At 44.5% G+C, this 27734-nt stretch overlaps 1 protein-coding gene across 2 annotated transcripts in view; it reads left to right on the top strand.

Annotated features, from left to right (window-relative positions):
- TDRD15 (tudor domain containing 15) overlaps window positions 1-27734 on the top strand; it is a 492834-nt gene that overhangs the window by 218485 nt on the left and 246615 nt on the right. For both annotated transcript variants that reach the window (XM_069605882.1, XM_069605883.1), the window contains one exon: window positions 1939-8079. In XM_069605882.1, the coding sequence (XP_069461983.1) occupies window positions 1939-8079 (6141 nt within the window). The remainder of the gene's footprint in view (window positions 1-1938; window positions 8080-27734) is intronic.

Genomic DNA, 27734 nt, shown 5'->3' with positions numbered 1-27734 from the left:
CTCCCTGGGCTCAAGTGTCCCTTCCTAGGAGCAGATATCTGGGCCCATCGAGGGCTGCCTCACATGGCCCCCACTCCATTGCGGGTGGGGGTGGAGGGGTTCAACGCCCGTCCCTTTAGAAAATTCCCTGTCGGTTTAGGGTGCCCCACAGCCCCCCCTGAAATTCTGTTTCCCATTTTCACCTTTTTCCTTTGGTGAACCAACTCCCCTTGGTGCAGATGGGCCCAATAGTGTGCCAATCTGCCCAAAACCTACTGCCCCACCAATTGGGGGGCATGTCGACATTTTGTGGTGGCCCTCTCCCCCCTCACCCCAAATGGGTGGCGGGGGCACCTCCCTTGGCCTCTTGCTAACGGCTGCGTGAGGTACACCCCCCTCCATTTGGGGTGGAGGGGAAAGGGCCACCAAAAATTGTCGGACAGGCCCCCCAGTGAGTGGGGCAGTAAGGTTAGGGCACCCTGGGGCCAGAGACACCAATGTGCCACTCTGCGCCAAGGCAAGTTTGGTAAACAAAGAAAAAAATTCAAAATGGCAGGCTGCCCTTTAGGGGGGGCTGAGGGGCACCCTAAACTGCCAGGTAATTTTCTAATGTAATGGGGAGTGACCCTCTCCCCCGACACCAAATGCAGGAGGGGGGCATTTCATTCAGCCCTCCCTGGGGTTACATGCCCTTTCCTAAGAGCAGATAACTGCCCCCAGGGAGGGCTGCACGACATGAGCCCAAGTCCATTTTGGGTGGGGGGACAACCCCTTTCCATAAAAAAACTCCCTGGTGGTCCAGTGGGGGGGGGGCACTCCCCCGAACACCAGCTACGACATGTTTTCTTTTTTTTTCTTTGCCCCATTCCCTAGGGACAGATGGGCTCCCATCTGCCCCTGGGGGGACCCTACCCTGCAGGCCCCATCGTTTGAGGGGCCTGGCCACACTTTCCTGGTGGCCCTCCCCCACCCCCCATTGGATGGGGCCACCTCATGTACTCCTCCCTGGGGTGACAAATCTGCCCCCCAGGGAGGGTAACAAGGGCTCCCCCCTTTCCACTTGTGGTGGGAGGGACAGGGCCACCAACCTTTCATGGCCTAAAGAAAAAATCTGTCGTGGCTAGTGGTCCCCAACCCCTACCCCCTTCCCATTGCTTTCAACTTTTTTTTTTCTTTTGCCCCCACCCCTGGGAGCAGATGGTCACCCATCTGCCCCCAGGGGTCTCCAAACATGTGACCTCATGCTTTGGGGCCTGGGGGGCGCTTATCTAGTAAGCAGCCCCCCGCTTCTAATTGGAATCCTGGTGGTCTAGTGGGCATTGCTAGCCACGGATCGAGTGCCCTGCTTTACACAAGGTGTCGTTGGAAAGGGGAGATTGAATGTGGAAAACTCTCATCTCAATTTTGAAACTAGATGCTTCTACTTCCCTGGATATACAAAGGGCTCACAGGTCTTTGGGCAAGAAACCAGCTGTAGGACAAAGACCAAGGCATTTTATAGTGAAGTTTCTCAGCACACGTTTTCTTACTCAGCGAGATTCAATTATCACTAGCCAACAGTAAGTGCACAATTCGAGACCTGACAATACTTGGAAAACATGAATCACAGTTTACTGCCTGTGCAGCAAAGAAAGAGGAAGGGAAGGAGCATGACATGGATGTTTTAGACATGGCTAAACGCTCATTTGTTTAAAATGGTAAGATGCTTTAAGTTTGCCTTGACTACCTCTTTACCTAGGCGATCTGGGAAATGTAGATTATCGTTGTTTTCTATATTGCACCTCAAGCTTTTGAATAAATAGAGAAGTATAATGTGTAGCACAGTATTTACATAGTAACTTTACAGAGCTAATGGTAATTTAATTGAGCTTTTAATGTGTTTGTTTCTTTAATCTAGGCTGTGTAGTTCATATTTCATGATTGGAATCTAATTGTTCTTTTTCTGTTCATGTCTTCCAGACTTAATGGATTCAGTAGTTTCACTGCCAAAGTCGCTATTAGAAATGGATCTTGAGATATTTGCCATAGAGTGCCATCCCACGGAGGTGCTAGTGAAGTTTTGGGGTAAATACGATACAGAATGTGACTTTGACTACCACATATTACAGAATGAAATACAAAATGTTCCTAAAGTAAAAGACACTATTGGAACTGGAGAGTTTTGCTTGGTGGAAGACAATAATTCTATGGAATGGCATAGAGGAAGAGTTTTGGATAAGAAAGGAGAAATGTATGAAGTATCCCTCATAGACACTGGAAACATTTTGAAGGTCGATGCCATGCATGTTGCATCAGCGTGTGGGGATATTTTTCAGTTACCTCCAAAAGTAGTATGTGGAATTTTTTCAAATATTCTTCCAATTGATGGACAGTGGAGTTCAAAAGGTATTGATTATTTCTCATCACTCACTGGATTACATGTGAAAGGACATGATCATGCTAGTTTACCCAGTCATTGTGTCCTCCTTGAAGTGCCAAAGGTCACGGATGATGTACTCAAACATGGCTTAGCGAAATATGTTGATGCAAATACATTTAATCTTGTTGTGCAATTGTTAAAAGAATTCCCCCTTGGAACATTCGACAAACTAGTGCCAGATTGTCTGCAACAAAAACATACCCAGAAAGAATTAATTGAAACCATACCGTCTTTTCAACACATTCTTGATCATCTGCAGCCTTCTGTGTCTGTTGGCACTACTGAAAAAGTAACAATAACTTCAGCTGTCAGCCCAGGTCAATTTCACTGCCGAATTGCTCACTGGATTCAAGAATTGGAACACTTAACTTCTACCATGTGCATACACTATGAAGGCATCACAGAAACTGTGTGTGAAAATCTTGGAGTGTTGTGTGCTGCAAAACGAAAAGATGGACGCTGGCACAGGGGAGTACTTCAACAACTGCTTCCTCATGAGATTAAAGTTTGGTTTATGGATTTTGGACACAGTGAAGCTGTTCCTTCTCAATATGTCCATAAACTTGAATCAAAGTTCCGTTTACTTCCCATGATGTCAATTCCATGTGCTTTATCTTGTCTAACCAATCAAGAGACAAATCTCATCAATGTACAGTTTCTTGAATTCAAACGCGCGTTATTAGGGGAAACCGTTTTAGTCCATATTGATCGATTTAGTAAGGAAGAAAGATTGTATCATGTTACGTTGAACAATCAGAATTTGCCTATTCCTTCTACACTTCAACACGAAACCAATTCTCTGACTTTTGTTTCTGCTAATACTCATTCTCAAATTTGCGACACAGAGGAACAAAACAAAAATGGTGATACATTTCCAGTTGTCAATGTTGCAACCCAAGATACTGGAAGAAATTGCATCAGTAAAAATAAAAATTGTTTTAACATGTTGTGTCCACCAATGGAAATGGAAGTAGATTCGGTCCATGTTGTATATGTTCAGTATGTACTTAATCCATCCAATTTTTGGGTCCGAACTAAGGATCAGGACACTGAGTATTTAATCATGATGAAACAACTGGAAGAACGCTATGCCTCATGTGAAACTTGTGACCTGCTTCTTGAAAATCCAGAACCTGGTATAGTTTGTTGTGCTCGGTACAGCAGGGACCTGAATTTTTACAGAGCTGTCGTATCTGAAGTGCATGACTTGAAAGTCACTGTTTATTTTTTAGATTTTGGAAATACAGAAACTGTGCCATACTTTGATGTAAAGCAATTATTCGCAGAATTTACGGAATTTCCAGCAGTAGCCATGTGTTGTAAACTTGCTCATGCATGTCCTCTTGAAGATTTGTGGATAAAGAATGCAAGTGACTACTTTAAAAGTCTTGTGTTAGGAAAACCACTTTTGGTTCATGTACTTGGAAAGCATAATGGAAAATATGTAGTAGATCTCTGCCTTCACAATACAACTGAGGAATCAAATGTTGTCAAACTAATGGAGCAGGCTGGATATGCTGAATATTGGGAATCCTCCCCAGACTGTTCTCATGTGGCCATGGTTGACAACTCTGAAGAATTAAAGTTAACAGAAGTTAAAATGTCAAAGAAAAATACATTCACTCGGATGAGTAAAATAGTCCCAGAGGCTGACAATGAAAGTAAATGTTTAGTAAAAAACAGACCATCTGTAACGGAAGAGCCTGTTTCTACTCTGTCAACCTGGGAAAGTATTTTTTCAAAAAGTATTCCCTTGCAGGGTAATAATGATAAACTCATTCACCATTATAATCAGCATGTGTTTAAACCCGGAACTGTTATTGAGGTGATTTGTTCTCATGTGTGCTCACCCGGAGAATTTTGGTGCCAATTACCGAATAAATTGGGTGTTTTGAGAAGTCTGATGCAAGACCTACAAAAACACTACAAAGTTAACGCTGAACCGTTTGAAGCTGCACAGATAGCGTGTGTTGCTAAGCGCTTGGTGGATCAAAAGTGGTACAGAGCATCTATTCTACAGCATGTTTCAAGAACTGAAGTAGAGGTAATGTTCGTTGATTATGGTTTCCAAGAAAAAGTTCAGGTTGATAATCTGAAACGCATCGTCCCTGATTTTCTCATTTTGGAAGGGCAGGCATTTAGATGTAGCCTTTACAACCTAATAGAACCTATAAATGCTGACCCATTTAACTGGACCAAAAATGCCTATACAGATTTTAAAGGTTTCCTGGACTCAGCAAGTACCAGCACGCTCAAATGCACCATTTATGCTCTTTCGCTTGTGGCAAATAATGTCCTTACAAATGTAGTTAATTTAGAGACTCCTTTTCTTTGTGCAAAACAGTGTCTTCTAGATAAGGGCCATGCTCAGCCCTTTCAAATTGCAAAACCACTACCACCACATGTTTCTCTTTGTACTTTTATGTACTCCTCTTTTAACTTTAAAATAGGAAATGAAGAAGAAATGTATATAACGCACACATACAGCCCATCTGAATTTTATTGTCAGTTTCTTAGAAACACTGCTACTGTGGATCATTTGATTAAGAGAGCTGGCCAGATTGCCACCTCAATGGGTTCGTTTGAAGATGGTAATTTAAGATTGTGTGTAGCAAAGTATTGTGACGGTAACTTTTACAGAGCTCTTGCATGTCCAAAACAGTCATCTTCACACATAATGGTGTACTTTGTGGACTTTGGAAACAAGCAGATGGTTGAAAAACATGACGTGATGCCTATTCCAAAAGATGCCACAGATCTTTTATATACGCCTATGCAAGCTTTAAAGTGCTTCCTTTCAGATCTGACTGAGGCGGTGTTTCCACTGAAGGTAATGAAATGGTTTGAAAAGCATTGCTTGGGGAAGCTTTTGAAGGGAGTTGTTGTATCTAAGGAAATGGATGGGCGACTCTCTGTGGAGCTGTATGACGGATGTTTTCAAATAAACAAACAAATTAAAGAAATGTTAAAGGTACATACAAATGATTGTGGAGAGAGACCCGAGAAAACAAATATTGAGTCGGTAACCAAAACGAAAAGTGACAAACAAGTAAGCAAGCGTGAAAACGTGAATAGTACAAAAGATGCATCAAACCATGTCTCTAAAGGTTTCAAGGATTTGTCATTTATAGTCAGTGAAATTAAAAAGGAAACAAAACATGTGGATCTCTTAACTGTAAATAAACCTCTGCCTGTTGACAGGGAAATGTCTGATTGCAATGTTTCTTCCAACAAATCTCAGCATTCTGGTGATCTTGAAACAAATCTTGCTAAAGGTGTAGATGTAGCTTCTACTAGAACAGCTTTTACCTGCTCTAAGCATGAACATGGGAGAGTTACAAGTAAAAAATGTTGCATCCTTCCAAAGCCAGATATAAAGCCCAACTCAAAAAGGCTTGGCTATGCGTCTCATATAAATAGTCCATCAAGTTTCTTCATCCAGCTTTTTGAGGATGAACGTGTAATATTACAACTGGCAGAAGAGCTGAACTCTCAGTTGGTCAGTTTATTTAACTTTTCTGAAGAAGAAGTATGCAAAACTGGTGATCTTGTTGTTGCCGAGTATGCAGATGATGCTGCCTTGTATAGAGCTGTTATTAAACAAGTGCAATCGGATGAATTGTTTGATGTGGAGTTCATCGACTATGGAAATTCATTAGTTGTAAGTCGATCAAAATTGTACCAGCTTCCATCGAAATTCCTCACCACGCCAAGACTTGCAATCCCAGCATTTCTTAGCGAAATCAAGTGTATGAACTCTAGTGTATTTTGTACAGATAATGCACACTACTTTTCTGAAAAATTACCTCTCAATGGTGAGCTTGTTCACTTTGAGTTTGTGCAGGAGCATGAACATCAATGGGAAGTTAAAATATATGATGAAGCACATGGCGAGGAATGTCAGAATGGTGAGAATGACAAGTTACAGCAAATACCTGTAGACAATTCCAAGCAAAGTTTAAAGAAAAATGCTAGCCTACATCAAGGCAAAAGTGAGTTCTCCGAGTATTCTGATGTATGTGAAAATGCTAATATGCATTTGGCACTTGAAAAACAACCCAATTTCTGCTCAATACCAACTTTAACAGTGCCCTCTGGACAGTTGGACAAAGTCACACTATGCCATGTTTCAAAGAGTGGAACTTTCTATGTGACCTTAATTGGTAATGCAAAAGAACGTGCACAGTTGCTAATGCTTCTTGATAGTGCAGCAGATTTAAAGGGTAACTCACTGCCAGCAGAAAATATTAAAGAAGGAATGGCCTGTTTGACAAAATCTGAAAAAGAACAGAAATGGCTTAGGTCTGAAGTGGAAAAAATATATTCTAAAGAGTCAATGTTGGTTTTTTTTGTGGATCGTGGTACTACTGAAAAGGTATCCATGAACAATGCAAAGATTTTAAATGGGAAACTAAAATCCATTCCCAAACAAGCTGTTGCTTGTAGATGGGTGTGGCTTGAAAAGAATGGGAAGCAGTTCTTCTTATCTGTAATGAATTCATTAACGTGTAAAGAACTGAAAATTTTATTTCTCCGATACTTGGAATATTTTTCGGCTTGGGAAGTTGAGATCCTAATAGGGGACATACTTCTTATGGAGTATTCACCTTCAGACGCTTGCCCAATAAAGAAAAAAGAATCTGTAAGTTTGGAACGCTCTCATTCCACAGCAGCTCTCTCTCCCATGAATTATGTTCCATGGATTACACGGAGCAGTTCTAAAGTGTATCTTGGGTTTGCCAGTGCAGCCACAGACCCCTTCAATTTCTTTGTTCAATTGGAAGACTCATTTGAAACCATGACTCAGTTGTGTTTGCTTCTGTATGACCTTCCAGATAATATGTCAACTTTACCAATAGAACAGGTAATTCCTGGTTCTCACTGCTTGATTAAGTGTGACTTGAATGATCAATGGTGCAGATCAGAGATATCTGATATTTCGAATAACTTTGTGTCACTTACTTTAATAGACTTTGGTATTTCATTACAAATATCATCCTTGGATATTGATACTCTGAAAATAATTCCAGAAGTTGTTGCATCTGTGCCAAGATTAGCTTATCCATGCATCTTAAGTGAGGTTCTCCCAGTTAATTTAAAGAAATGGTCCGAACAAGCAATACATTTCTTTCAGAACTTCTTAAACGAAAAAGAACTTCAGATCCTTTTTAAGAATTACAAACTTGGAATTAAGTTGGAGGTGGATATTTTAAATGAACAAAGCAACCTTGCAGATGAACTGGTAAATGCCGGTCATGCGGTTTGGATTTCATCATGCACAAAATCTGTTGATAATTCTACTAAGCTATTTAATGTGACCTTGTTACAAAAAAGTGTTCTAAATACTTCTGCAGTAAAAGGTAGCATTAATGAAAGTAACCTTTCAGAGTATGTCAAAATGAACAATCCTCAGCATGACAATACATACGTGCATTGTCTAAGTGCTACAAATCGTATGCCAGCAGATTTGAACACTGAGCTGAGATGTGAAAAAAGAATGAAAAATTTTAAAGAAGATGGTAAAAGAGTGAATGTTCAACAACAGTCAAATTATGAAATAACTCCAGCCTCCATAAATGTTTCTAAATTGTGTGCACTTTCGGAACTGCCTACACCAAGTACCAGCATGAACCAAACACGAAAAGCTAATCAAGACATGCAGCAGAAAGACTATTCAAAGTGTAAGTGATAATTTATTTAAGAATCCACTTCTGTACATTTTAAAATATGTTATCCAACCTTTGCAAATAATTTAGGATTGTAATGTGTCAACTGTCTTTGTACTTTGTAACAGCCTACCACCTCAAGTGTGCTTCTTTGTGGGAAGCACACCTTTAGGGTGATTGGAAGATATTGTACTATTTGTTTAGTGGTCATAGTTGTGATTTCTCTCCACCCCTAGGTTCTGCGACCTGGTCTGAGGCTTGAAAGTCTTACACAAACTATAGAGCATAGTGGCAGCTTGCTGGTAGCCTTTGGTTGGGCGAGAACGAGGCTGCTGCCAGCCCGAGTGGAAGTGCCGAATGGCGGTCCATTCAGTAGCACCGCAAAGGTGCACAATGACGTTCAAGAAAGCAGACTGAGCCTAAAATCGCCTCAGCCTGCTTTGCCGCTGACTGTGACAAGCCCTCGTTGCGATCAGCTTAATTTATTGCAGGACAACAACTGCACCAATCCCTGTTTATCTTGTATACATGCCTGCAGGTCTTCCCGCTCCTGAGTAGGGTTGCCCCCAGTTGAGGTGCTAATTTACTTAAAGAGGACCAGTGCTGACCATTGTTCGAGTGGAAGGAGTTGGCAAGAGAGTTCCGGAAGGTGCTAGAAACGAAAGGAGCAGGAGGTTGAGGTGGAATTTACAAAGGTGATAGGAGTTTGGCGAGGAGAGGCTGGAGGAAGAAGGAAGGAAGGAAAGAATGGTGAGAGAATTTTGCCAGGGAAGTTTAGGAGAAAATCAGAAGAGGCTGGGCCAAGGCACAGACGTGGAGTAGGGGATGTAGAAAGAGGTGGTTGGCAAAATATCAGATTGGAGTCTTGAGGGGATATTATGGAAGTTGGAGTATTGCAGAGCAAAAACAGTTTATTCGAGAAGAGATTGATCAAAACATTGAAAGGGATGTTGGAAAAATTGAGGCAGAGGGATGTGTAACAGGAGAAGATTACGGATAAAAGGTGCGCAGGACAAAGGAGAACGCAAACCCAATGTTTGACCAGTATGAGCTTGGTTGGAGTGGAGGTACGAGTATGTATCGAAGCAGCAAGAAGGTACTAAAGGAGAGAGAGAGCGAGCTTTAAGATGAGATGAAAGGTGTAAGAGCTGTATCTCTATGCATGATTATTTCATGCCATCAAAGAGTAGATCGAGGACGGCACTGTGAGGCCTAAGATCCGGATCTTGAACAATGTAGGCAACAGTCCAAGTTCAGCAACGCCGCATCTCTTCCTTGTACACCTCCATTTTCCTTTACATGAGATGTTGTCCCTGCAAGTGGTGGATCGCTTCACCATACTTTAAACACTGTCTGGTAACTGGTGCCTCATAAGACCTTTCCTCAGGTTCTCAGGTCTCTGTGGCCATGGTCCACCCACATGCTAGGCCCGAGTAAGGTAAGATGCTAGGGTAACGTAGTACTTGGCAATACCACAAAGGGCTTTGTAAACTGAGCTTACCCAACTCTTTGTGGAAATTGTGGCATGTTGCCAGGTGCTATCTTATCCCAGCTTCTTCCCTTGTTTAGGCCTAGCATGTGTGTACATCTGGGCCTCAAGAGATCCAGGAAAACCAGGCTTCCCCTTTAACGAGGATGAGACGCAGAGGACTAGTGTGTCAAGCATAGTGTCAAGAAAGAAGTGCGAGGGACAGCCAAAACCCCCAGGACTGTGACTGGCTGAGACTTGCCAGTTGAGGTTCCAATTGTTAAATACAAGAAGAACCATGCTGTTATTATGACAACTCTTTTTGGCCAAACATGTAAATAACTCTTGAACTATATCCTTCCGATTCTATCTCTTATTGATCCTTCTCTGCCTTTTTGATACCTTGTATGTCTTGATGCTGTCAATTAGGTGCTGCAATTGTGCTATGGAAGTTATGCTGCTGTTCTTTCTCACTCTGTGGCTGGGCTCTGAAGACTGGATGTTGAACGATGGTGCTTGATGATTAATTTGACATTCACACAAACACTCTGGAATGCACTACTTTGGGATAGCCCAACTTCAACTAATGTGAGAAAACTGAGTGTATCCTCCTCTTAGGTGGCCAGGAAAAGGCCATCGCTTTTGGATCCTGACCTTGGAGGTGGAGAAGCGAAAGCGGATCACCTGGGTAACGGGTCATTGGGAATGGGATGCCCACAGGCGAGCTATGGTATCCCTGTTTCCCTATTGAAGACCAACCTAACCTTCCACTGGCCTTTATAGGAGATTGTGAAATCTCTCCCTTCCTTTCCCCATATTGTATGTCTGACAGTTCTGAGACGAGGAAGAGGTGACTAGGAGTGAGGAACACTAAAACCTAATTTCACCAATCTAGTACTGGGGCGAAGAAGATGGCTGTAGGGTGCTTTAAAGGTCAGGCATATCCCTTTATAGTCCGGCAAACCCAATTGAGAGTCCACACCTGCAGCCTATCAAGTGGTTGCAGGTGTATAAAGAAAGACCAAAGAAGCAGCAAGGAGAGCAACAGGGTGGCCTGCGTGATAGAGACCAGCAGTGGACCCTTATTGTGAGGACGCAGCAGTGGTGGGACATGAGAGGAAGCCAGGATGCTGGCCAAAGTCCCAGAGGACCTGTGGGGCCCAGGGCGAGCTGGGCTGTTAAGCTGCCTCCATGTTGGAGAGAGAGCAACCGGAGCTGTGAGTGAGGAAGAAAGTAGAAAGGATGTCGTCCGCATCCTTGCCAAGGTAGCGGAGTCGCTGGCGTGTGGAGGACCACATTGGGAGTGCGAGCGGGGCTTGCAGAGGCCAGCCCACCGACCTGAGCGGCAGGAAGGAAGAAGCGGAGCCACCGGAGAGAAACGCAGAGGACCGGTGAATGTCTGGGGATGTCACTGAACACCGGGGTGCTCCTAGACGGCTACGCACAAGTAATTAAGTACCGTATGAACTATATTGACCCCCGAAATGAATGAAAACTTGAAAACAAGCTAATTGAATACAAACTGAATGAAACTTTGAAACAAAGCTAAATTACTTATGTTGAGTACCAAACTGAGTGGAAACTTGAAACCAAGCTAAAGTAAGCTTATTGAATATGGAACTGAATAACACTTCATGGACAAAGCTAATAGCGGATGAAAGCCAAAAGGGAAAGTCCCTTTTTTGAAAGCAACATATGGAAAAGAGCCCAAGTGTGAAAGAATGCAGCAGAACGGTGGGGCATGAAAAAGACCACCACAAGGTGAACTTTATGAATGGACACAGTGCGGCAAGGCCAAAGAGTGGCAAGAAGTGTGTGACTCGTTACGGCAAAGCCAAGAGGCTAACCAGGAGAAGCCAGGAGAATATAAACCTGTGCACAGGGACAAGTACAGAAGAGCCTGTGGGTGATGGAGATCCTAGGGTTCCTGGTTGCGCAACCTCTGCTGAGTGGACCGTGTGGTCTGATAGCTGTGCCTAGACCAGTGAGCCCTAAATTGTGATAGTTAGACATTGGGAAATACACCAAGAAAAGCACTGTGAGTGAACTGGTAGGACGGACCAGAAGAAGGGTCTAGTGTACCTATGAGTGTGTTGAACTTTTGAAAGACTGAAACAAATATCAGCTATGTTGAAATCTTGGGGAAGGGAACCGTGAGATTTGATGAACTCTAAATGCTGTCTTGAGGATGGAGCCTCAAGACCCTTTTTCTTTTGGACTGTGTTGCCTGGAATTTGGCAAAGGGAACCCTGAGGATTGTATGGAACTTTCTTGAACATGGGTAAGGAAGCGAAGAGCTGGAAGAGGCTCAGAACTTTGTGTTGATCACCATTTCTTGAATTATTGACATCCCTACACATTATTTAGCGTCAGTTGTGAAGGCAAGGATAGGTTTTAGATGCACAGACTTTTGAGTTGAACTCTTTAACTCAGACTTTCCTTAGTTTAGTTTCGTTCAGGTAGGGAACTCCCCCCTTAGCAAAGGGCAAGTTAGGCCTTCTACCATCCTGACATTTGATTTAATGAACACTTTTATTTTGAACTTTGAATTTGTTGTCTGTGTCTTGCTTCATGTACTTTCGCTACAATCGGTGTTGGAGGTAAAAACGGATGACCTTAGTCTTTCTACAACAATGTAAGGTTCCTTGCGACTGGTCCTTACTTGGTTTTCAAGGTTGACCGCCCAGTACCCCTGGCAGCAAGGGGAACTCTGTTCTGCAGGGAAGGCTGCTGTCAGCACCTAACTGCATCATCTTCCAACAAGAACTCTTCAACGCTTGGTACAAGGGCAGAGTGCTTTGCTCACACTCTTGAACGTTGTTACAAAAGGGAAGGAGGTTGCGCCTTCCTGCGGGCTCAAGGAGTATACTTTCTTTTGTCTTCTGTCTCCTCTGAAAATCAGAACTAAGGATTAGCGTAGAACAGTGACTCATCCTTCCATAGATTAGGAGGTACTGTCATCATGTCAAATAAATAAAATGGGTATAAACATGTTCCATCTCCTAGCCTGTTGCTGGTGACCAAGACATAATGTTTGTTTTGAGAGTGCTGACACAGGCATTACCCGCCAACCCCCACCCCTGGATTACAACATGTGCATACTGTATAGGACCTGGACATGTGAGCACAGAGCCTCCAAATTACTGGAACACCCGATGGGTGAACCTATTGGGGACATGGTCTGATGTGAATGAGGAAAGTGTGGAAACGCAAACAGCAATATCATGTTGGACTACCATTGACCACTCCCCTTATTGTATTGGGTAAGAACCTCCTATAAAATCAAACTCGCTTCAAGCTAGTGGCAGTTGGCAGAATCAGATTTGTTTCTAGTTGTGGAGAAATGGACAGGGAAATGGGCTAAGTATCCCCATCCCTAGAAATTGGCCCCAGATATGATATATGATATGGCCTTTACAACGCGCCTATACACAAGTGTTTCAAGGCGCGACGAGGCAAGGGAGGGGAACAAAGGGAGGATGGACAACGATCCTACTAGGCCAGGTGTAATTCAGATCGTGCATGGGAAGGGGGCAGGGACAGTGCAGTACATGGCAAAGATGATAGCAATAAGTAAGTAGCGGCCAACATGTGGCAAGTGCATGGTAAGTGCAGACATCCGGTGTCAAGGGCTGGGAGGGGGACTGTAGGGATACAGAGACAGTCCGCAAGTGCAGGGGTTGCCAGGTGGGCAGTGCAGGTGTGAAACGCTGGCGGGGAAGGACCTGGTCCCGAGATCAGAGGGTGTCCAGGTAGCCAGTGCAGTTCCAGTTACAACTAGAAGGTCAGCAGAGGAGAGGAGGAGAAAAGGCAGAAGCAAAGGGAAAGGTTTTGAGGAGCTTACAGAACCGGAGCTGGTTCTCCTCCAGTTTAAGGGCGGCAGGGAGGCTGTTCCAGAGGGAGGCCCCAGCCGAGGAAAGAGATCTCCCACCAACTCGTTGCTTGGAGAAGCGACAGACCCTGAGGGAGTTGGAGGCAGATGAACGAAGAGCTCGAGAAGGGAGATATTTAGGAAGAGAGAGTTGGAGGTATTGAGGCCCCTGGCTCCAGAAAGCCTTGTGGATGATGCAGAGGGTTTTGAACTTAATCATCGCAGCCACTGGGAGCCAGTGCAGAGATTTCAGTCCTGGAGAGATACGATCCCTGGGCTTGAGGCCAAGGACAAGTCTTGCAGTCCTTTTCTGGATAAGTTGCAGAGGGTGAGGAGTAGAAGCAGGCAGATTTAGAAAGAGGCTGTTGCAATAGTCCAGCCTAGACAGAACCAGAGCTCTGGAGACAGTGAGCTTCTGGGGGAAGGAGAGGAAAGGAAGAATACCTCTGAGGAGGTGCAGCTGGTAGTGTGGCTTCTTAGAGACATCGGAGATGTGAGGAGAGAAGGAGAGTGTGGAGTCGAAGATGACCCCCAGGATTTTAGCCTTGCAGGTGGGAGCAGGAAGAGGGCCAAGGGAGGCCGGCCAGAGGGCTGCAGGGAAGGAGGGAGCAGGTGTGCCGATGAGGAGAATCTCAGTCTTACTGGCATTAAGGCAGAGGTCATTGGCGGCACACCACTCCTGGATAGCAGTCAGTCAGTCAGAGGTGAGGGAGGGAGAGGAGGAGGCTGAGGGTAGCCTGAGAATGAGCTGGGTGTCATCCGCATAGCACTGAAAGTTGGGTCAGAGAGCGGCGATGCGGTGGGCAAGGAGTGCCAGGTATTGGTTGAACAGCCAGGGAGAGAGGCTAGACCCCTGGGGGACACCACAGGTAGAAAAAAGATAGCGGAGAGGAAGGGGCACAGAATAGTCAGGGTTTTTATAGGGGTTTACACAATGGAAATCATACAGTGGACAGTAAAATGGTTACAGTCTCTTACATTTAAACAATAGAATTCTTAGCGCAGCACCCCATAACCTTGGGTGCTTGGCAAGCAGCATCACTTAGAATGGATTGTGTCCTCCAACGTATTCCTCATCTTAGATATTGACTCTCATTACGATACTGGCGCTAAACCATGGCGTTATTAGCACCATGGTTGGTGCCGGTATCGTAACGAGTCCGCCAATGTTCATTGGGGAATTACCACCCCATTCCAAGGTTGGCGGGGCGGTAATTCCCCATTGAACATTGGCCCTTCCCCATTCCCATTTTTGCCCCATAGGGCTCAATGGGACTGGGGAAGGCACTAAGTACGGTACCGCAAATTGCGGTACCGTACTTAGCAACAAGGTCCCTTTGCGGGTCCCTACCTTAACGGCTGGCCTAGACCAGCCGTTCAGGTTGGGTCCCGCAAAGGGACCTCGTAGTAAGGCGCTAAGTGTTTAACGGCGCCGCAGCCTTTTACGGCACCATTAAACACTTAGCGCCAGGGTCCTAATGAGGGCCTTGTCTGCCAGCCTTGCTGCTTCTTTGGAAAATTTCCGCCAGAGGGCGCTGTGCTCGAGGACGCAGAGTCGTAGTCCCTCGAGGGCCGTCGTCGAGTGCCGACGTCATCCGTCATATAAAGGGCTTGAGGCGCGCCTGTTGGTCTCAGTTCCATTTTCCGAGCTTCTGCTTCGTGTTTCGAAACGGCGCGTCAGTTCTTTCATTCAAAATATATCTTCATCTTCAACTCCTACCACACCCAAGACGTGTTTTTAAAAATGTCTGTTGTGTGGAAGGAAGTTGTCCATTACCGATCCTCACCTCAACTCCCTTTGGTGCGTCAGTCCTGACCATGGGGTCGACGAGTGCGGTTTGTGTCAGGCGATGTCAAATAAGGCTCTTAAGGAACGCCAAGGTAAGCTAGCGGTGGGAGAGGAGTCTTTTAAGTCTGCAAAAAGACAAAAAGATTCAGGAGAGTCGAGTAGAAAATCTCAACACGAGGCGGTCGAGGTCGAAGAGTCGCTCGAGGAAATCCTCCTCTTTGTCTAAAAAATTGAAGAAGCGACGTCACAGATCTTCTTCCTCTTCTTCCTCCTCGCCTTAGAGAGGATTTATTTCATGTCCTTCTAAGCATGATTCCCCTGAAAAAATGGGAGGCCTTTAGGGCTTCAATGCAAAAGAATGTTGAGAAGGGGGCCCCGACCCCCTCAAAAATGTCACGTGAAGAGCATGCCCCTGTCTACTCCAAGAGTGACCGAGGGAAATCTAAAACTAAACACGCAAAATCTGACAAAAAGTCTGGTACATAAATCGAGGTTGACAGAGGACAAAATGGCGTTGTCGTGGAAGTCGAGCATCGTCTCGACACATCCTTCGACGACTATGTCGAAGCCATTACCCAAGATGGCGTTGATACCTTCGACGACATCGAAGCCTCCTTCGATGACCTCCTTCGAATATATTGAAGCCAGCGTCTATTCCATCGACGCCTTCAACGCCTTTGTCGAGGAAATCTTTAATACCAATACCCACAGCAACACCTATGGTTAAATATAGATCAATAAACAAGGGGTTGAGGGGCACTACCTTTTCATCTAAGTGTATAATAACTAATTGTACTTATATTCTTTAGTTCAATACTAATTCCTGGGGTTCTTAGGAACCTGTATGTTTCAGGTGCAGGAAAGTATAAAGCCTCTAGGCCATAAGAGGCTCGAAACCAACACTATTTGAAAACTAAGCAATTTGTTGCCAAAGGGTGAGACTTTCCTGCACTCCTGTAGGGTCTAAGCCCTCATGTGTCGTTGGATGGTCGTATTATGACCCATTCGAATAATCAATTGTTGTCGTTTAAAAAGGAATTTGAGCTGTTTAAATACTGACACTTTTTTAAAAAAAAAAATATATATATATATATTTTTTTTACATCTTCATCTTACTTTCAACATGTCTATGGATGCCTACAGTATAGTAGATCTCAATAGCCATAACATAAATTTTATAGATTGGATAGTGCACGATTTTAATTATAGCAAGATGTTTGGACATTACATGCATGTCCCAAGTGATTCAATCAAACAATCTTTGCATAAGTGGTACAACATAAGTGATTAAATAAATAACAGTAATTCAAAATAAGCATGAAATTCAGGTACAGCTTTACTTATTCGTGTATAACAGTCAATTCAAAGACTGGCATTAGGCAAATCATAAGGTTGAGTCCAACAGTTCACATTCTTTAGATTCCCCACTTCCTCCGTAGGGTTCTTGGTGGAATTATGCCTAATTTGTATATACTACAAAGTTGTCCTTAAGTTTAGTTCTAAATCCAGAAGACACTTGGAACGATGTCCTGTGACTAGTGCCAATGCGTTTCGAACTTCGAAAGTTCATCTTCAGGGCCGTCAAGTTATCTGTTCCAAAAATGATGTCCATTCACCAGGACGAGAATTTTCTCCCCAAGACGAGTTTTGTTTGGGATGTGGTCCTGTCAATCACCCACAGGAACTGCTCAGGGTTCTCGAAATGTTCCGTCAGATCAGTTCTTTGCTATCCTGCTCCAGCTGATTAGGGTTGCTCCGATCCTCCGGCTCCCCGACGGACCACGACAGACCACTTGAAGTCCCCACTTGCTCTGCGCACGCTCTGCAAATGGTTTAGATGGGTTCCAGCTCAGCTCTGCATACACTGGCTCCTTCATTCACCAATGGACACAGAAGAAATACTGCTTTCCACCACGACAGCCCACTTGAAGTCCCCACTTGCTAAATATAGATCAATGCCACCAGCTTTACCAGATAAAATCTTTCATCCACAGCACAGGCAGGAATTCTTTAGATCCATGTCCTCTATATTTGAGGAATACTCCTCTGATGAGGATATTACTTCAGCTGGTGTTAAATTTGAGACAAGAAAAGTTCCTAAGGAACTAATAGACCCAAATACCAAAATAGCTGACCTTTATGACTGCCTTCAATCAGCCAGATACCACCCCTGAGATAGAATTTGAAAGACCAGACCCTGCAGACCATGCAGAACCTGGGTATAGGAATCTCATTGGAAGGGTCATCGACTTCATGGGGTGGAAGACAGTGTCCCTGAGTTACGACCAGGATGACATGGCAGATATTATTGATGTAGGGCCACAGAAGGACCCGATCCTTCCTTTCCACAAAGCTCTGCAAAAAAGAGTAATAGCGAATTAGGAAAACCCAGAATCTTTACCAGCTGTCAATACAAAATTTGTGGGACAGTACAGACCTTCATCTTCAGATCCAGAATATCTATCTAAGCATCCCTCACCTGAGAGTTTGGTGATTCAAGCTGCGACTGCAAATAGACAATCAGCTTATCCTTCCATGCCACCTGACAGGGACGACAAGAAGATTGATGCTTGGGCGAGGAAAGTCTTTACTTCGGGCAGTATGGCCCTTAAATCTACTAATGTAACTTGTACTTTAGCTAGATTTACATACACCTTATGGGACTGTTTGAACGCAGCGGTTGAACACATCAGGGTGAGGAACGGGATGGTTTCCTGGCGATAATAAGGGATGGAAAGGAGGCTATGGAGGAATGCCTCAAGCCAGGACTGGACACTGCTGATAGTTTGAGCAGGTCCATGGCGTCTAGCACGGTTTTACGCAGATTTGCTTGGCTGTTTTCCATCTGATGTACAGTCCAGGTTACGCAATATGCCCTTTGACGGCTTGAAGCTGTTGGGCAGCAAGGCAGACGTGAGTTTGGAGAAGCTGCAGACCTCAAAAGCGGCAGCTAAATCACTCAGCGCTGCTATAAAACAGCCCTAACAACATTCATAAGCAGGGTCATCTTCCTGGAGAAACCGTCCCTTTTGTTTCTACTCCTCTTTTGGAAGCGGGAAGGGGCAGGCCAGTCAAAGAGGACAACAGAGAAGACCCCCTCGTAGTGGAAAGGGTAAAGGTGCTAGATCAGCCCCAGCAGCGGCTACTTCCTCCTCAGCCGCTGCAAAGCCCCTCTGATGTATTTACCCACAAAACACTGGTGGGAGGCAGGATCACTCGGTATCTGAAGGAATAGCAGGGCATTACATCAGATGCTTGGGCGCTAGAGATAGTGACCCATGGTTACTGCCTTCCTTTTCATCAAAGACCTCAAGATCATCCACCGGGAACCAACTCTGTCAAAATTCCAGACCCGCTGCTTGTGCAGGAGATTTCAACCCTGCTAGAGAAAGGTGCAATAGAACATGTGCCTGTAGCGGAGAGGAACAAGGGTTGGTAATCCCCTTATTTTCTCATCCCCTCATCCCCAAGAAGGACAGAGGATTGAGACCCATCTTGGACTTAAGAAATTTGAACAAATGCCTCAGGAAGGACAAGTTCAAGATGGTGACCCTTTCTCAGATCCTTCAGGCTCTTCAACCTCAATACTGGCTGGTATCATTGGACCTACAGGATGCTTACTTTCATGTGCCAATCCATCTCAAGCACAGAAAGTACCCGAGGTTCGCAGGTGGCAGATCTCACTATCCGTTTCGAGTTCTGCCATTTGTGCTGATCTCCGCCCGAGGGTTTTCACCAAGCTGATGGCGGTAGTGGCAGCGAGTCTCAGGAGATGAGGGATTTACATCTACCCTTACCTAGACGATTGGCTAATCAGGGCAAGCTTACCCGAACGAGCCCAGGAACATCTAATCATGTCCTGTCACTTCCTACACAAGCTGGGCTTCTCCCTCAATTACAAGAAGTCACAAATGATTCCAATTCATCGGAGCTGTCCTGGATACAACCTCAGGGAAAGCCTTGCCTCCCAAGGAGAGAGCTCACCACATTCTGCAGATGGTAACCAGGTTTCAAGATGCCCAACATATGCAGGCTTTCGATTTTCTAAGGTTGCTAGGCCTCATGGCATCCTGCTGCTAGAGGCCAGGTTGAGGATGCGATCCCTTCAATGGGCCCTCAGGACTCAATGGTCCCAGTTTTCGGGAGGGATGTCAGATCTTCTGCAAGTCCCGGGAGTGGCCCAAGATCTTCTATGGCGGACTTGCAAGGAGAATATTCTCAAAGGAGAACCTTTTTGGCAACCATGGCCGGAGAGAACAGTAGTGACGGACGCCTCACTCACAGAGTGGGGAGACTATACCAATGATCTGAAAATAAGCGGTCGTTGGTCTCCATCGGAGTCCAAACTACACATCAACCTTTTGGAGCTGAGGGCAATCAGACTAGCGCTGAAGGCCTTTCTGTCCTCTGCACAGGTAAAGAATGTCCTGTTAATGACGGACAACACAGTGGCTATGTACTACCTCAACAAAAGAGGAGGCGTAGGATCACTCCCGCTGTGCAGAGAGGCAATGCAGCTCTGGTTTTGGGCAATGCAAGAAGGACTCTATCGGCAGTTCACCTGGCCGGAGAGAAGAACACCGTGGCAGATGCTCTGAGCAGGCAGAGCACAGTCTCCCACGAATCGGAACTAGCTCAGGAAGTCCTTCTAGAGATCTTCGCCCTTTGAAGAACCCCTCAAGTGGATCTGTTTGCGACCAAAACCAACCAGAAGTGCGCACAGTACTGCTCAAGGGAATTTCCCCCAAGAGGAGCTCTAGGGGACGCGTTGGTAGTGGACTGGCATTTCCACTTCTATGCGCGTTTCCTCCAGTGCCCGTGATTCCTCAAGTAATCAGGAGGTTGAGCAAGTTCAGGAATACCATGATCCTAATTGCCCCGGATTGGGCCAGGAGAACGTGGTACCCGGACCTTCTGGACATGTCCATCTGCCCTCCAATTCGTCTTCCACAAAGAGAGGATCTCCTCTCGCAAAAGGAAGGTCAAGTTCTCCATCCAGAGTTCAAAGCTCTCAGCCTTCATGCATGGCTTGTGAGAGGGTGAGGTATAAGGATTGGGACCTTCCGGGTGACGTTATGGAGATTTTGCTTTCGGCCAGAAGGCCATCAACTAAATCCTTGTACCGATGTTGTTGGAAGAAATTCAGTAACTGGTGCAGGGGATAAGGATGTGTACCCTTTTCAATGTAGCACTCCCATGGTGCTTTCTTTTCTTTTACATCTGGCCAACTCGGGGCTCCAAGTTGACACTATTAAAGGATATTTAGCAGCGCTATCTATCTTCAAGCCCTCCTCCGAAGAAGTTTCTCATTTTAAAATGCCTTTAGTTGTTCGATTTCTTAAAGGGCTAACAAATGTGTTCCCTCCACACCTTTTCAAGTTCCTATCTGGGACTTAAATTTAGTTTTAAAAATGTCTTATGTGTGCCCCCTTTGAGCCTTTACATTCTTGTACTTTAAGGCTCCTAACTTTTAAAACTGTTTTACTAGTGGCTTTAACATCTGCCCGCAGGGTGAGTGAGTTGCAGGCGCTCTCTTGCAAGCCCCCTCACACCATTTTCCAGAAGGATAAGGTAATTTTGAGGGTCAAACCTTTTTTCTCCCCAAAAATAGTTTGATTTCCATCTGTCACAAAATATCACTTTACCTTCCTTTTACCCTCCTCCGCACGCTAGTAAAGAGGAGGAAAGATTCCACAGGGTGGACCCTAAAAGAGCTCTCGGCTTCTATATCTCTAGACTAGAGAGATTTAGACAAACTGACCAGTTTTTTGTCAGTTACACTGGACACAAATTGGGCCTTGGAGTGTACAAACAAACTGTATCCAGATGGATAATTCTGGCAATATCTGAGTGTTACAAATTGGCTGGGAAAGAGCCTCCAGATGGGCTAAGGGCTCATTCAACTAGGGGCATAGCAACTTCTACAGCGCTTCACAGGGGTGTTCCGGTGCAGGACATTTGTGCGGCGGCCATCTGGTCATCCATGCACACCTTTGTAAAACATTACTCTTTAGACTCCACTTCTTACCAAGGAGGCCTTTTTGCAAAAGTCGTCCTTCATTCAGTGCATAATAAAAAACTCTTGTACTCCCTCCTCCAAATTACAACTGCTGTGGGAGTCTATCTAAAATGAGGAATATGTGGGAGGACACAATCCATTCGAAGAACAAGTTACTTACCAACTGGAACGTTCTTTCGACTAGATGTTCATCCCACGTATTCCTCATTCACCCTCCCAACCTACCCCTCTGTACAGTTTTTATGCTTTTTGCACTTGTACTTCCTTAAGAGCCTGACATACTTCGATGCCTGATACAACTGATGCAACCGTTAACACCGAACAAAACAGAACTGAGACCAACGGGCGCGGCTCAAGCCCTTTATACGACGGATGCCGAAAATGTTCCCAAGAAGCAGCAAGGCTGGCAGACAATATCTAAGATGAGGACTACGTGGGAGGAACATCCAGTCGAAAGAACGTTACAGTTGGTAAGTAACTTGTTCATCTCTTGATTGTACAGCTCCATTGTTCCCTACCATGTCACGTTGTCCTTGCCTGCAGAGTTTCGCCACTGTACCTAAACGATTCCTGGCAACTGGTGTCTCATAACATTACTTCTAGTTCTTAAGCAAAACCGAGCCTCAGCCTAATATGACATGTCATTTGTATGTCACTGGGCAGGGTTATGTTCCCAACAATGTTTCGCGTCTCACCTTCCATAACCTTCAGGCCTTGTACAATTTGTGGCAACTTATCATGGATTTCTTGTGGCTCAGCTTTTATGGCTGTACTGCTGCCCCGTTTTGGACATTCTGCATGTTCAGTGCTCGTAGTTAAAACGCAAATTATTCACGAAGATGTACAACTCCATCTTTGTGCTTTCAAAGAAAATTTATAATATTTTTGCTCTTAATATATTAGTTGCACGTGTTAGAAGGTTCTTTCCCTAAAAATAGTGTGATTCTAGATCAAGAATGTCATGTTTTATTCATGGACAGCCAATGTTCATTAACGCAACAATCTGTTCATTAGGTTCGACAGCTAGTGGCTCCTCTTTTGCTATTGTTATTTCAGTTCTAGCTGTTGCAAAGGAAGGTTTGACACTGTTATTCCTGTTTTAAAATCACACAAATACAGGCTTGGATACCTTTTTTTCGATAAACTGTAAATAGTATGCAGAGATGGAAAAATACAATCGTTTTTGAAGTCCCAAGACTTCTCCATTAGATGGAGTGGAATGATTCTCATAGAAACACTCAATGCACATTTCATTCTCAAAGCAAAAAAATGAATTGGGTGAAGGAATAGTATGCATAAATGCAGGTCTGGGATGTCTGCCTTAAAACAAGGACCATAAAACTGCTGGAAGCAGGAAACGCACAACAGTTTTCACTAAAAGCAGAAACATTTTTAGCTGAGAGTTGCAATGCCAAGCCTGAGTTTGTTCATGCATTGAAACTGTGGTGGTTCCATTGGCCACATGTCAATTCTGTTGAAGTTTCTATCCATGTGTCACACAAGAATCGCCTCAGCAGCATTTACAATCAATCAGGTATTAATATAGCGCAGGCCAAACCTTCACCAGTGGCATCATGGTGCTAAAATGGAATAATCGTAGAAGGATTGAGATACATTAGGCAAATGGGTCTTTTGATGTGCCTTAGAAAGATCAAAGTTCTGAGTTTCGTGGTGTGACAAGGGGAGAGAGTTTCATAATTTGGGACCAGCCACAGAAAAGGCTTGTTTGCCACACCGCTAATAAGCTATTTCAGGATTTGAAGGAGCGATTTTAGAGGCTGAATGCGAGGATCGACCTGGGCAGTCGAGAACAATTTTGTCCTGCAAGGCACTGCAACGCATCCCAAGATAAGCTTGCTGAATAATACACAGAGATTTCAGCTCAATCCGAGCTCTGACCGAGCCAATGTAATTTCTGATGCTGCGCTGCTGAGACTGGCAAACCATAAGGCATGCCCTTGGCTAGATGCACTGCTGTATTTTGTAACATTTGCAGTCTCTTTAGTAGGTAAGAGTCTGCAATTGTTTTAGTTTTAAGAAACCAGAGCTACACATAGAGCTAATGTGTGCCTTTAAAGAAAGAGATGCAGAAAACATGACTCCTAGATTTTTTGCTGTTTTCGCTGGGGTAGGCAAGGGGCCAATGTTAGATGGTCAGAGATTTGGGGTCCAAAGCAGAGACGTGGGGGGACCCACTATTAACACCTTGGTATTCTCACCATTCCACCTCAGCCAGTTTTGTCCCATTCAGCTACTAACTGCTTCTGAACATGTTTTCAACTGCACTGCCATTATGTTTCAGATCCAATCGAAATAGGTTGTGTGTGTCGTCCGCATAGCAGAAGAAACGAAAATAAAACTCCCAGATGAGATGAGCAAGTGGTTGAACATACACATTAAATAGTATCAGAGGAAGTGCTGTGCCCTGTGGCACCCCACATGTGATAGCCACTACGTTTGATCTGAAAGTGGATAAGGAAATAGATTGTCGGAATGAATACAGAATGGATGTCAATCATTCCTGGACTTTGCCATCGATACCAATGCTTTGTAATCTGGACAAAAGAATTGCATGGTCAATGGTATCAAAGATGGCAGACAGGCCCTATAAAATCAGACCTGATACCCCCCGGTCTCCGTTAGGTCGCCAAGAACTGAGGCCAGTACAGATTCCGTACCCCTAAGCGACCGAAAGCTGAGCCGAGAGGGGTCTGAAATTGGATGATCTTCAAAAAGGTTCGGAGATGTAGAGTTCCAGCATTTTCATGAAAAAAAGACAAAAGGGAAATCAGACAGTAGTTTGACAATAAAGTGATGTCCAATGTTGGTTTCTTTAGCAGTTGTTAAATCTTGATAGTCGTGAAGATTATGAAAGCCTCCGTCCCCAAGTACCACACAGAGAGATACCAGAATAACTCCCTGTGTGAACCTTGAGGCCACAGGTATGAGGTGCTGGACTGCCAGGAACCGGGAACGCCGGAAACCCCAACCGCTGAAAGGAAAGCAAGTGGTTACCACCAAACACAATAAGCAATGATCACGAAAGCAAGGAATTTAACCACTACAGGGCTTACCTAGATGGGTAAAGGAATGGGCCTCAACCAAGTTGTGGGTTTGGGTTGAACAATGTGGAAGGCGCTCTAGGAACACCCTCAGTGTGTACCAGACGGCGGCAGCAGTTGGATGGAGGGGCTAAACGCCACTTTTGTTGGAATACCTGTGAGTGGGCTGAGGGAGCAGCAGGAAAGAGGACTTGAAGCGTAGTAACAGTACAGGGAAATCCAAGGCAATCCGTTTGAGTTCCGTGATCCAGAGTTCCAGAGAAATACCAGGTAAGCAGCAATTCTTATGAGGAGTATCCAAAAGGTGTCCAGGTAAGGAAGTCCGAGGTCGGTACCGGTCAGGAGACAAACAATCCAAGGAGGTAGCAAAGGAGTCCGTTAAGCAAAATCCGTGATCAAAAAGGGGTCGGGAGTCGAAAGCCAAAGTACGCCAAACAGTGCCTGAATGAAAAGCTGTGAAGCGCTGGAAGGACGCGCACTCAATGCTTTTATCCCGTTACCATGTCATCATGTGATCCATGTCATGTGATCCACGCCTCTATCACGCACTGAAGTCCTCCGTATCATGTGACTCGTGGTGATGACACGTGGTCTGATTTTTTGAGTCACGTGATGCGGAACTGTTCGCGGAGCAGATCGAGGCTGACGTCCAACACGACCCGTGACACAACGCCAAGGGAGCTGCCAGTGGAGAAATTGGACGCAAACGTCCTAGATGATGGTTACTGATGTGTGTCCGCTGCCGTGAGTGCTGCAAATGGGTACCGAATTGCTGCCACTCAGGTTGAGTGGGAGTGGGTATGGGTGCATAAGGAGGCCTAACGTGATGGGAATCAAGCAAGGAATCAGGTAAGGAGTCAGGGTGCCTGACAGCAGGAGAATAACCAATGCATGTGTTTTGCAGGTATAAAACCATGTTGGAGGGACACATTTAAAGCCTGTGCAAGAATGATGTCTATGTCTTTGGCTACCAATTTGGAATGCAATAAAGGAATCTCATCCAAAGGGGAGGCCGATTTAAGTTGCATTACAGCTTTGGATGGACTAATGGTCTGAAAATGATCCGTTTCGCTGACACAGAACTGGCCAAATATATTTGCGACATAGAAATCGGGTAAACAGAGTTACTAATGTTGTCTCTGATCGTTTCCATTTTTGTACGAAGTAACCGGACAAGTTATTACACAGTTTTTGGGAAGCAGATGCAGCTGCTGTCAATTAATGAGCAGGAAATGTTTTGCTGTCAAACTGTTGTTGAGATATGTTTACTTCCATTTGAATGTTATCTTCAAATTAAGATTTCTTGACCGTCTTTAAGGCCAAATGATAGGAGGGCAGCTCTTTTTTAAAAGCAAGTTTCAGTATTGGGTTGCAACTTGCCCGTCTTTTACGTTCTGCTTTACGAAGTGTGCGACGCATTGAGGAATACCATGGAGCTGACGGGCAGGTAGCTTTTCTAGCGAGTTTCGGAGGTGCCAATATGTCTGCCACATGCCGTGCAGGCGCTGACAAGCTGGGTGAACGGAAGAGGTGAAGGTAATTTTAAGATGGAAGATATGGGCATTTCAGGGACTCTGTCCGTCATCCTAGACATCTGTGAATCACCCGGACTCGCACTCCTCTGGCAATCCCATAAGCGGGAAAGAAGTACTGAGCAATTTTTATTTTACTTTGCCAGCCAGATATTTTTCAGTGGTTCTGCACTCCCGAAGTTTCAGGCCAGTCATGCAATGTCAGATAGCTCTGTCATTCAGAGTGTGGAAGTTGTTTACTTGCAGTTGGAAATGTGGGAGCAGTGGAGTTTACAGATATCTCGAGCAGTGGTCTATTAAGGAACTCAAATTGCTAGTTCCCTTCTTGCTTGCAAAAATGACAAGCAGTATTACTAGTCGCAAACCCATTCTGAAAACCTTGTTAACTTGGGGATTGGAGGCACCCCCACTATAACTCCTTTTCCAATTCCTTTCCAACCCAGGGCCTCTCAAATTAATTGGCACACCAACATTTAAATGCTGTGCTTCTATTCCCACCCCTGCCGCGTTGCTGTGAACTTTTCAGGCATTAGTTTACATTCTGTTAGCTTACACTTTTTTCTTGACAAGAAAAACAGTTATACACTACTACCACTAGTTCTGGGATGAGGTTTGTCTGTCACCCCACACCTATGGTCTTAAGCGATTGCTGAAGGTTGGGAAAATATCCTTGAACACAGCCACATCCTCTTGGCCTTTTTCCGATGGTTGATCCCTGAATGCTATGTAAATATAACCTTCAATCGATCAAGGTAATCCACTAAAGACTCCTATTTATTTTTCTTATGATTTTTCTTCGTAATTTTAATTTTGCCCAATCTGTTTTCCTTCGGTATATCACTGGACTTTTAATTAATAGGTTTTCCATTGCTTTTAATTAGACTGTAAACGAGCTCTTCTGTGAAAAATGGATAATCTTACAATAAAATTCTCAAGCGGTTCAATGGGCCATGTACCATTACTAGATTAGCTGTACTGTCTGCGGTGACCCCTAGTCGCTTTGCAATGGTGTCTGAAAAGGTTTTCCAGGCTCATCATATACAACATCTGGGATGTGATGGGACTAATGGCAGAACGCACTGGCAGGGTTTGCTTCTCCCGTTTCTTGGCTGGCTCTTTTGGTGTCTGGGATTGTACACGCTGGATGGTCACTGCTTGGGGGCGGTTTGAGTCTATTTGACCTAAAACATTTGACCTAATCCCATTTGATCGAATGTATTTGACCATTTTTTGGTCTAGCGGGGGGATGCCCTCTACCCCAATTCCCCTCAACCTAATCTACCTTACCCACCCCCTTATACATATATTTAATCAAGTTTGACTGAAAAAAGCTCACAAAAATTCGATCAAATGTTTTAGGTAAAATGTTTTTAGGTGAATTATGCTAATACCCTTCTGAGCACGTCACTGCTACTGAAGCTTGCCTGGCTGCATGTCTGCCCCTTAATGCACCAAAAGAACATGATCTATTGTCCTCTTGCTCGTCTGCCCCTCCTGCCTGGGTCTCTTAGACTCAGTATGTATACAAAGAAGTAATGGGTGCTTATAAGGTGCTTATGAGGTAGGTGGGCCTGTGCCATTTCTTTGTTCATTTTTCAGTTTCAGCATTTAGCTTCTCAGTCTATCAATTATATATTTAGGAAATCTCGTCTTTGAATTTCTGACCCATTTAAAATCTTCCCCAAACCATTCCAGAAATACCTCCCACTGCTCTGTAGTTGTTTTCCCAATGTTTAGCTTGGTGTCATCATAAATTTAGAGTTTCAGTTAAATTAACTAACTTCAACAGGAAACTGCTTACTTCTCCTCCTGTATTTCCAAATATTTACATACACCTGACCGATAATGGGTATATATAAATTATGACTGTTCCTTTCCCATTCTAACTCCTAGGAAAACTCTGCTCTATGTTTTCGCTTGTGGCTGGAA

Source organism: Ambystoma mexicanum, chromosome 4p (genome assembly GCF_040938575.1).
Source record: "Ambystoma mexicanum isolate Mex_15411 chromosome 4p, UKY_AmexF1_1, whole genome shotgun sequence".
In the NCBI taxonomy this organism is placed as follows: domain Eukaryota; kingdom Metazoa; phylum Chordata; class Amphibia; order Caudata; family Ambystomatidae; genus Ambystoma; species Ambystoma mexicanum.
The sequence above is the reverse complement of the archived record's forward strand: the minus strand, read 5'-3'. Positions and strand labels throughout refer to the sequence as shown.